Source organism: Chrysochloris asiatica, unplaced genomic scaffold, assembly GCF_000296735.1.
Source record: "Chrysochloris asiatica unplaced genomic scaffold, ChrAsi1.0 scaffold00118, whole genome shotgun sequence".
NCBI classification, from domain to species: domain Eukaryota; kingdom Metazoa; phylum Chordata; class Mammalia; order Afrosoricida; family Chrysochloridae; genus Chrysochloris; species Chrysochloris asiatica.
Window position 1 is genome coordinate 9,509,050 of NW_006408636.1, and position 11,678 is coordinate 9,520,727.

General features: G+C 46.0%; 1 protein-coding gene across 1 annotated transcript in view; it reads left to right on the forward strand.

Moving 5' to 3' along the window:
• Positions 1 to 560: 560 nt before the first annotated feature.
• Positions 561 to 11,678, forward strand: part of LOC102826914 (uncharacterized protein CXorf49 homolog) — a 13,355-nt gene continuing 2,237 nt past the window's right edge. Inside the window, exons 1-6 of the mRNA XM_006868558.1 lie at positions 561 to 950; positions 1,153 to 1,872; positions 2,301 to 2,424; positions 3,072 to 3,148; positions 3,400 to 3,445; positions 3,893 to 3,934. Coding sequence (XP_006868620.1) covers positions 561 to 950; positions 1,153 to 1,872; positions 2,301 to 2,424; positions 3,072 to 3,148; positions 3,400 to 3,445; positions 3,893 to 3,934 — 1,399 coding nt within the window. The remainder of the gene's footprint in view (positions 951 to 1,152; positions 1,873 to 2,300; positions 2,425 to 3,071; positions 3,149 to 3,399; positions 3,446 to 3,892; positions 3,935 to 11,678) is intronic.

Here is an 11,678-nt window from a genome sequence, read left to right on the forward strand (position 1 = left end):
AGTCCGATTTGTAACCACTACACCACCTGCTATTTCTTGGGTGCCGCTGTAGGATAAGCACTGGACAGCAAGATCGTTATGAACAGCAAGGTTGGTGGTTCAAATTCACCAACTGCTCCTTGGAAATGCAATACTGGGTCGCTAAGAGTCGGAATTGAAAACAGTAGCGCATAAATCGAGACTCAGAGACCCAAAAATCATTGGTCAGGAGATTAACTTCAGAAGAAGCTGCACGGGAAGAGGCGGGGCCAGAGCCCCGACAACCCCACCTAGCCATCTGATTGGCTGCCACCTGCCTGAATAGCTGTGAAGACAACCAAACACCCTCGTCGTTACTGGTTAGATTCTGAGGTGCGGTCGAACAAGGGGCCCACTGGTTGGCTGGTAGGGAGGCCACATGAGGCCACCTCGACCAGGCTTCGAAGGTTCTTGGCGGAGCTTCATTTGTGGCAATCAACCGTGTGCGGCCTTTGTGACATCAGAAGGTGTCGCTTGGGCCGTACGTGTGTGTGCTAATGCACCGCCGGGCTCTCGTGCTGCCTCAAGGGCGATCCGGCAACATGAGCTCGCCAGATGAGGTGCCTTTTGGGGGAGCCAGTCACAGCCCAGAGAAGGGGGAGAAGGGCAGCCTCCGGGGGGCTACCACTGGAAGCCCACGGGGGCGCAGACGAGGCCTTGATGTGGGGACACCACACAGCGGCGAGAGTAGGGCCGGCCTCCCAGTCGCTGTAGGGTTCAAGGTGGAGAGGGAAGTGATAGGAGACAGAGGGGCAGTGCGGCGGAGCCGGCAAGGCCGACCAGCCTCGCCGACCGGCAAGAAGGAGAATGCTCTAGAGTACATACTGCACTTCGAAGAGACTGAAGAGTCCTTGGCCACGGCGCGGCCTATGACCAAACGGGATACACGGAGGGTCCGGAGAAACTCCTCCCCAGAAAGCTGCGCCACTCAGGTATTTCCCATTTGAGGAGATGTAGACACAGGCCCCAAGGGTAGACGGTCACCCGCCCCTAGCTGTGCAGACTCAGAGCGGGGGTCTCCCGCTGCATTCACATCTGCTCCCAACCTCAGTGGGCCCGAGGGAGGTCATGCCCGGGGAAGCCCTGAAAGAGGCATTGAAAGTCGGTTGAATATTAATTACTGTGACTCTTTAGCGGCCCTGCATGGAAGAAGACCTGGCCGGGGTGCCTTCCGACTCCGAGTCATCGGATGAGTTCAGTGAGATACCACTGATGAAGGTCATCATTCAGCCCAAAGCGAAAGTCCAAGCAAAGTCCGACTGCCCAGAGGATCCCGGAGACGCACCCAGAGCCTCGAATCCCCACGCCAAGGATAACGTCGTTCATGTGCCAGATTCGTTCCTGAGTGCCACTGCACGCCGATTCCCTTCAGCTGCAGAAAGACAGCAGCCTGTTGGAGAACTTGAGATGTCTTCACGGAAGAAAATGCAAAGTGTGGCCTGGGGCAAGAAAGGGGCCAGGCCTGACTACCCAAGGGCTGCCTCTGCTTCTACTACTACTGCTGCTGTTGCTGCTGCTTCTGTATACGACTTGCCCCGGGCCACTCTTAGAAAGAAAGAAGCCCAGGAGAAGAAATGCCTAAGTGGTGCCTCAAAAGTTGCCCTGGAAAGAAAACACCCATCCTTACCTTCGTGGGGGCAGAGAGTCCCCATGAGCCTCCCTGAGCCAGCCACCTTCCCCCCAATCTCTGGCATCTCACTGCTTGGGAGATCTAAGAGGGAATCTTCGGTCCCTTCGGGACCCAGGCAGCCCAGACACAATGCAGGGAAGAAATCTCTGGTGAGCAGGACAAGAGAGTTGGAGCTGGTGACTCAGGATGATGACCCAAACAGAGATCCAACCTCAATGGATCTAGTGAGTAGACCCTCTCCTTTCCCCAACTCTACTCCTTTGCTCTGAGTTTGTCACTGGGTGGGTGCCCTTGTCATCAGAGTGCCCAATCAAGCTCATTTTCATAGGAACAGACATTAAGATTTTACTCTGTTCCAGTCACTGTTCTCAATACTTGACATGCGCTTTGAGCCCTTTGCCCAGAAAGGAATGGGCCAAGAAGGGAGGGCAGTCATGAGCCTTCCTTACAGGTTTTCTCAGTTGCCCCACTTTTTACCTTGGCTCAGCTTTGCCTCTTGGCCTAGGACTAACTAGGGGAGAAATTGCTAAAGGAGATCAGATTCCCCTCCCTCCTATTCCCTGCCTCACCCTAACCCCTACAGACACACACCCGAATCAGCCAGAAAGTTTTCTTTTAGTTTCCAGCAAGCAGGCTGGGGCCATCTTCCCAGTCCTTGTATTGTGGAGAAGGAAGCAGTGGAGAACCCAGCCCCAGGGCTCCCCAAGTTCCAGGAAGCTCACAGCCCTTGGCCCTTGACCAGGAAGTCGTCAGGCCTAGGAATCCTACACCGTCAGGTGAGTCTTGTGGCATTGGGGAAGGGGACCCAGAGGGACAACTGTCACTTGTGGGGGCCTCAACCCTACTCCCATGCCTCTCTGCCTACCCAGACAGCACTTTATAGGAAGCAGGATGCAGACAGGGTTGGCCTTAAGCCCAAGTGTCCTCTGCATGAGGTTTTCGTGGTGGGGGTGATTTGTAGCAGCACCCCTACCTCCAACTGCAAAAATAAGTTTTTAGCAGAAAATGCCTTTTCTGTGAGAATTTGTGCGCCACAGTGCTCACTTTGGGGGCCTGGCTTTGGCTGTGCCTCTGCTAGTGTCATAGCCACAGTCCATGAGGTCACAGTACAGATGGGCTGGGACTAGGAGAACAGAGTAGGGAGGCCCAGAGAGAAGGTTGGAGCTTCCAGGCAGAGTAGGAGCAGTTTGTTGCCAGCAGAGTTGCTGCCTCACTGAAGACCCTGTTAAGTCCTTTACACTTGCCTCCTAGGTTCTGGAGTCCTGGTGTGGCACTGCAGGATAATGTGCTAGATAGGCAGTTTAAACCCACTAGAGCGCCTTGGAAACCCTATACAGGGTCGCTGTGGGTTTGAACCAGCTCAGTGGCACTTAACAACAACAATAAGCTAAGTTCTAAAGTTGAATATTTTGTTCTCTTTCAGGTGACCAGCGGCCACTCACCAGTCGCATGAGACAGAATCGGCAGCAGCAACCTCCCAGAGTGCAGGGCTGTCCTAGGGTAATGCCCTTTCTAGCCCCTAGGAACATGGGATTTGCGTCCAAGTTAAACTGACCTTATGTTGTCCCTTCCCTCCGCCTCCTCCCTGCCCTTGACCCACAGGTTGAGGGAGCCTCCTTTTCATTGAAATTTCCATGGGAGTTTAGCCACTGGGCTTTGGGACATAGGGAGTAATGGTAGAGAGGAACATGAGGAAGGAGTAGAAAAGAACGTACTAACGTTTTGTCTTTCTCTATTGTCTGCTGGTCTAGTGTGTCATGCTCCAGAAAGAGATAGATGAACTTAAAGAACAACTTGGTATGACAAACCTCTGGCTGGTGGGGGTAGGGTCAGCGGCAGGCCAAGGTACCTGAACTTCTTCTGTATATTCGTGCATGTTGTCAATAGGTCCTAGAGTTCTTGTAGAAGCATTAGGGACGCCTCATTTATTTTCCTCTTTAATTGACATTAGGTATTTAGGATATATGCATTCATGTGTTTGATTGTTGGGTTGTATTTTAATGCTTCTGATATGCTCCACAGTTTGAGAATTTCTGGTTCCTTGGCTTCCTGGTTAGAAAACATTTCACATTGGATTCAGATGCCGAGAGGGACAGTCAGTCCCAGGGCTGGATATGGCCATATTCAGATAGGGGCTGGAAGGGGTTTCAGGTTGCAGGGTTAGGCCATTCACACAAAGAGACAAGGGGATAGGTTCTGTACCCCTATGTCTGGATTATCTGGCTTTGCCTTTCTATGTTTCAGCGGCCCTGCAGAGCCTCACTGACAAGTTCCTGAGCCTTATAAGTGAGTGTTTACATATACCATGTCCTTTCTCACAGTCTTGGCTGTTCAGGAAGGCTGTGGCTAGTCCTAGCATGTGGCTCTTCTCTGACTCTGTTCTGTTTGACAGATTGAACCCAGCATCCTGATACAAGAGAAGCAGCTGGTGCTGATGTCTTCTGAGACCAGGAGCAATGGCTAAGCTGGTTGCTGCCTGTTCTTTATGCCTGTAGGGGGCTTTCTCTTTTCTACATCTGCTCCTGCCCACCCCACTTTGCAATTGTTTCAAATTAAATATCTCTCATAGTCTGTGGTCTGCCTTTTCTTTGTTTGGGAAGATGGGAGGTGTCGGGATGACTCCACTATAGAGCAATTTTAAGGTTAAGTACCTCTGGCATTCTGTGGCCTCCCCTGCTCTCTGTAGGGAGTCTGGGCCAGCCTCTGAGTAGGAGCTCTTAACAGCCAGCCTTACCAGAGTGACTTGGTTTGGGCGTAAGCACCAGGAGGGCTCTGCCCTGCCGCATTAGCATTTCCCATACAGGTACTATGAATATTCTCTCCTGATCATCTTTCTTTCTCATTTATGGGTTCTGTAGTTTCCTTTCATCACTGCTGTTGCCCCTCCTCTTTAGCAGGAACCAGTTACCCACTTCAGAGCTTGGGTTCTTTTCCTCTCTTTTGTATCACTGTCCTGGTTCTTTGCTTTTGCCCCTTCTCTACTCTTGTGACCATCCATGAGCTCTCCCATGGCTGTATGTCCCTTGACCTCTCCACCAGTCATTTAAACAGGTATGAAACAGTCCCTGTTGAACCCAAGTGTTCTCCTTCCCTGTCCCTTTTCACTTTTTGGATTCATTATATACCACTGCTGCCACCAGCAGTGTCAACTTGGGCATCATGTTCTTCATTTTAGTTACTCCGCCAGTTCTCGCTCCTTACTTTCAGTAGCAGATGGAGGCAATTCACGTCACGGTGGTTGCAGAGCAAAGAGGCGGGTAGAGAGAACACAGACAAATGAAGATGTAAAAGTCAAGGTAAAAGAGTGTGAAAAAAATTATTCATGAAAATTCTCCCTAGAAGGAAGGAGATCTGATTTTAGAGTATAAAGTGTGTAGACACTGGTCAGGAATACATTAGGGATGGAGATGGCCCAAAACAGGGGTGACATTTACATTTTCCATGGGTGTTGACGTGATTAAACCATAAGTGTGCAGGTGGAGGGGAAGAGTCACTGAACCCAGTGGCAGACTTTCAGGACTCTGGAAATGTTGAAGTTGCTGGTATAAGATTGATCTTGATATTACTGTGAACAATATGATGATTCAAAAATACTCTGTGTTATTGAGTGAGGTTGGAAGGTTAAAGGTGGCTACTTCAGAGTGGCTAAGAAGAAACTTATGTTCAAAGCATGGAGTTCAGGTAGGAGAATGCATAGCATTACTTAATGGGTATCCGAATTGGATGGGCAGTAACAAAGCAAGGTAGTGTGAATGTTGGTTAGACTTGGTACCACCCTTCATATGTCTTCATCCTAGGGCTCCATGGTGTGAGTTCTGGTAGAAAGACCATCAAGGATGTGATAGGACAATCATAGACCTCATAGCTATAAGGTTTATAGTGCAGGTTTAGTGCATTCAGTACAAACCCATGACTTAAGAAGATTGGCTTGATTGCTTGATCTAAGTCTATGATCCTGTTTCAAACAGGTGTAACCTAACAGGCCAGTGTCTGATGATCCGTTTGGCAGACACTTTCCAACAGGGGCTTATGCAGAGCAAACCATCTCAGTAAGTTCCTACTAAGGGAAGAAATCCAGCATCAAGCCGCTGCCACAGGAGGCACAGGGTCACCAGTCTCCAGGGGGAGGAATGAGAGAAGCATGTTGGAAGAATTGAGAGGGTATGCCAGTTCCATGAAGAAACAAGGGGCAGATATAGAGATTTAGTTTAGAGACATATCTGGGCCCCTTTGGGTAGGAGAAAGCCAGACCCCTCCCTTAGTTCTGTGGTATCTTTTTTGCCTGTACCTTCAAGGTAACTCTGCAGCCAAAAAGGAAGTGGCTGCTGAGCTGAGTCAGCTCCAGGTGCTATTCCATCTCATTCTACTACTTGGCCTCCTCCCCACCACCATTACTAGCCAACTGCCCTCTCTATAAACTTAGGAGGTAATGGCATAGCTTAGGGAGGTAGGAGAAAGAGGATGGCAGAGAATGAGCTTAATGGGAGAGTCAGCTGGGAGAGCAACGGTCCTCAAAGATAGCCAAGTGCCTTATACCAGGAATTGTATGTTAGGCTTCATGGCAAAGGGGGTTTAAGTTTGCAGGCAGAGTTTAACGAATGCTGATCAGTTGACCTTAAACTAGGGAGATTATCCTGGATGATCCCTGTGGCCTGAAGGTTGTCATAAAACAACTAACCTGGTGCTGTTAAGTCACTTCTGACTCATGTTGACCCCAAGTATTTCAGAGAAGGACTCTGCTTCATAGAGGTTTCATGGCTGTGATCTTTTGGAAGCCTGTCTTCCAGAGTGCCTTTGGGTGGGTTCTAACCAATAATATTTTTGTTAGTACCCAAGTGCTTAGCCATTTGTTTCATCCAGCAACTCCATCACTATAATCACAGGAGTTCATAAACATGGATCAAGAAGTCTGAAGTCTATGCCAGAGTGGTACAATGTGAGATGTACTCCACCCACCTTTGCTTGCTTGGAAGAAGGAGGAACTCAACCTTGAGCCAAGGAACAAGTGGCTTCTAGAATCTTACAAAGGAAAGGAAGTGCATTCTCCCCTAGATCCTTTAGGAAGGAGTGCAGCCCTGCTGACACCCTGACTTTAGCCCAGAGGCACCTGTGTCGAACTTTATTCTTCTAGAACACTAAGAAATGTATGTGGTTTTCAGCAACAAAATTTGCACTACCTTGCAAGGGCAACAGAAAACTCCTACACTAGCAGAGAATGAAATCTCAAATGATACTTAGCTCAAAGGCAGCCCCAGAGATTTGCCAAAATGTGATAATAGGATTGGAGGAAGACTCATTAACAGACTGTAATTTCCAGATAACACATTTTTGTTTTGCTAGCTGGTGATGAAGAGGACTTAAGGTATGTACTGGTGAAGTTTGAAGACCACAGCCTTCTGTATTGAATGCACCTGAATGTAAAGAAAACAAAAATTCTAAAAGATAGATCAGTAAGTAACATTAAGGTAAATGGAGAAAACATTGAAGTTGTCAAAGATTTCAATTTGCTTGGATCCATAATCAACACGTATGGAATCAGCAGTCCAGAAATCTGCTGCAAAAGACTTCTTCAACAGGACAAAGGACTGAAGTGCACCTGATCCAAGCCATGGTATTTACAATAACCTCATATACATGTGAAAGCTGGAAAATGAATAAGGAAGACCTCAGAAGAACTGATGCTTTTGAATTGTGGTGGCAAAGAATAATGAAAGCACAATGGACTGCCTGAAGAATGAACAAACCTGTTTTGGAAGAAGTATGGCTGGATTGTACAATAAAGATGTTGTTGTTAGGTGCCGTTGAGTGGGTTCAAACTCATAGTGAACCTATGCACAACAGAACGAAATACTGCACCATCCTCACAATTGTTAATGCTTGACCCATAACTGCTGCCACTGTGCCAATCCATTGCATCAGGTGTCTTCCTCTTTTTCACTGACCCTCCATTTTGCCAAGCATGGTGTCCTTCTCCAGGGACTGATCCCTCCTGGTAATATGTCTGAAGTATGAGAGACAAAGTCTCATCATCCTGGCTTCTAAGGAACATTCTGGCTGCCTTGATTTGCTTGTTCTTCATTTTGACAAGAAAAAGCACACAAAAAAGGAACTCAGCACAGGAAAGGAGGCAGAACAAAGAAACCAGCAGCACCACAAAAAAAAGCAAACAGCATAATGACAGCATTTAATTCATACCAATTGATAATTACACTGAAAGTCAATGGATTTAACACACCAGTCAATAGAAAGTGGCAGAATGGATTTTAAAACAGGATCCTTCGGTATGCTTTCTACAAGAGACACAACTTAAACACAAAGACAAAAATAGATAAAAAAAATAAATAAAGGATGGAAAAAATACACTAACAAAAGAAGAAATTGATCAGGTCATCAAAAAATTCCCAACCAAAAGAAGTCCAGACCCAGATGGCTTCCCGGGTGAGTTCTACCAAACATTCAGAGAAGAGCTGTCATCATTTCTACTCAAATTATTACAGAATATAGAAGAGGATGGGAAACTTCCTAATACATTTTATGAAGCAAGCATAATCCTCATACCAAAACCAGAGAAGGACATCAATAAAAAAGAAAATTATAGACCAATATCTCTCATGAACATAGATGCAAACATTTTCAACAAAATCCTAACTAATGGAATTCAACATATCAGAAAAATAATACATCATGACCAAGTAGGATTGGACTCCTGGTATGGCGCTGTGGGCTAATACACTGGACTACAAAGTCAGTTTGAACAGCAAGGTTGTCAGTCCAAGATTACCAGCTGCTCCTCAGAAACCCTATACGGAGTTGCTATGGATAGGAATCAACTTGATGGCACTTAACAACAAGTGGGTTTCATACTAGGGGATGCAAGGATGTTTCAATATTCGAAAAACAATCACATAATCTATGATATAAACAACAAAAAAAGAACCATATGATTATTGATTGATGGAGAAAAGGCATTTGGTGGAGTTGCTACAATTTGATGAACTGGACCTTTGCTTATGGATGTAGTTGCTCAAAATTCCAATCAAAAGGGAAGGATTCATATCAAGGATCAAACTTGCCTCCTCAGTACACTGGGTTGATAGGGACTGACAATTTAGACATTGGCTATCAAAAATGGGAGACTTTTTTAAAGGCACAAAGTGGTTGCCTTATAAGCTTTCATGAGTGTGCTTAGTTTCAGAATGAGAGGGGTAAGGTATAATCCCCACTGAATACTTTTTGTCTTGTCCAGATGTGTTTGATGAAAGAGGAAGGGGATATGATTCAATCGTGAGTAATCATTAGCAGGATTGTGATTGCCACAATTGTTTGTTGTTGTTGTTAGGTGCCATTGAATCAGTACCAACTACAGCGACCTTATGCACAGCAGAACAAAACACTGCCCGATCCTGGGCCAACCTCACTACTGTTGCCACTCTTGAGTCCATCGATGCTGCCACTTGGCCAATCCATCTCGTTGGGGGTCTTCCTCTTTTTCTCTGACCCTCCACCTTACCAAACATGATATCCTTCTCCAGCGACTGGTACCTCCTGACAATATGCCCGAAGTATGAGAGACGAAGTTTGGCCATGTTGGCCTCCAAGGAGCACTCTGGCTGCACTTCTTCCAAAATGGGTCTATTGGTTCTTTTGGCAGCCCATGGCACTTTCAATATTTTCCTCCAACACCATAACTCAAAAGTTCTTCTACGGTCTTCCTTATTCATTGTCCAGCTTTCATATGCATATGAGGTTATTGAAAATACCATGGCTTGGGTCAGGCACACTTTAGTCCTCAAGCTGACATCTTTGCTCTTCAACACTTTGAAAAGGTCTTGTGCAGCAGATTTTCCATAATTTGAGAAGATGTGAAACTAAAAGGGGGAGTAAATTTTTTTTTAAGTTTTTATTGTGAATTAAGTGATAGTTTACATGGGAGAACATTAGTTTTACATTCATCCTATCATATTGCATTTCATTGCAATGATTACAATCCCCTCCATGCATCAAACAACTAAAGGGTATACCCTGCAAGCCTGTTCCCCAGCCATCAGCACACAGACCCTCTCCCTCCCTGAGTCCAGAGTCCCCAGCCACTCCATCTATCTATGTCATCATCTCTGCTTCCATCTCTGGTGTCACTGTTTCTCTGAATAGGGTTCCACACACCGCTCTTCTCCCTTGATGGTCCCAGGGACCTCTACTCCTGGAATGCAAAATCAACCACTCCCCTCCTTTTGTTACAAAATGTCTACCTTTACATTTCCAACCCTCACAGTCAGTCCTGATAGCAATTATTCACTATTGAACCACAAGAGTCTTATCCCCATTTCCTTTTATCAGGTCCATCTAGACAAGTTGGAAACCACTCAGTGGAGATTCTACCTTCTACCCTCTGGAACTAGACTCCCTCTTGAAAGCTTGTAAGCTTCTTGCCTTATAAGCTTGTTTTTTTAAGAGAAGTGATATTGAAAGATACATGTAGGAAAGTTTCAGAAGAAGTCTCTAAACATAAAATTTTGTCTGATAAGTATATAGGTATGTATTGCTAAGCTTAGTAGGGGAAGGTGAGGAAAGTAGATTAAAAAGGGAGGAAATTGAAAGCAGAATGTGCTACTAGGATGTTTGTGATGGGTGAGAGGACGGAGTGGAGGAAAAGGAGAAGGTGTGTCGAGTTGGCTCCTTTTGTACGAGTGGTTTGGAAGGGAGATGTAGAACCTGTATTTGAGCGAAAAGTCCTGAGACCTATCTCAGTATTGCTGATGAGCAATCAGAACTTTCAGAGGTTGGGGAAACAGGGAGAGCAGAAACACCATGGAAAAATGCCACGGGAACCTTGGGACAAAGGTGGACAATATACTTTGTCAGTTTTGCTTTGTTCTGATTTTCTTTTTTTCTTTGGTATCTGGTAATTGGCGCACTCACACTGTTTGCCCACCTCCATTCTGGTGACTAGAGGGAGAGCCTGAGCCGAGTGGCCACCCCCTACCATTACCGCTGGTGCTTTCTTCTGCCACACATGCGCACAGATACTCAGCCCAGGTGGAGACCCTGAACTTTTATTATCTGTTTCTTTTTTTTTCTGTTTTTTTTTTTTTTTTTTTAAATCACGGGAAAGAGAAGGAGAGGACTGAAGGGGGAGAAAGAGAGTTTAAAGGCAAAATAGGCCAAAGGTTGGATTGGAGCCTGAGGTATAGCATAACAACCAACACTGGCAACTTGGAATCTCTCAGGCAGCTTTGAAGACAGGAACTTGAAAAGAGAACATTAAAGTCGTACTCATATTGAGGAGCTCTGGTAGCGTAGTGGTTACGAATCGGGCTGCGAACCGCAAGGTCGGCAGTTCGAAACTACTAGCTGCTCCACGGGAAAAAGATGAGGCGTTCTGCTCCCATAAAGATTAACAGCCTGGGAAACCCTGTGCAGGGTCACTATGAGTCGGAACTGACTCCACGGCACATAACAACAACAACAACATATTAAGCTATAGATTTTTTCCTCCTTTTTCTTCTCTCCCTCCTCTCCCTTTTCTGTGACTAGAGACTGCAGTGTTCAGTCTTGTTTTTGTTGATGCTGCTTTTTAGTCTTTTTTTTTTCTTCTTCTTTCTCTCATTTTTTCCCCCACTGGTGTTGTTTTGCTGTAATATGCCGCCCCCCTTCTGCTTTTGGAGGACTCTTTGTCTCCCTACATTACACAAGAAGAGTCAGCAACTGCTGCCATATAGCCAAGCTACAATCACACTCTATAAAACACCAAAACCCCAGAACCAATACCAATTGCCATATACCAGGGAAACAGACAACACCTGTGAAAGTTACTCTGAGTTAAGCAACAAGAAGAGTGAAAAGGGAAGCCCACATCCTGACCACATCTTCCTGGAAGCAATCAGAAAGCATAAAAAAATTACCAAAACACATACTCAATTAAGTATTAAGTTCACAGATAAACATTAAACATGTCCAAGAAGCAAAAGCAGATGACCATATCAGCACATGTCCAGAAAAAAGATAAAATGTCTGAGACAAATAACCTAGA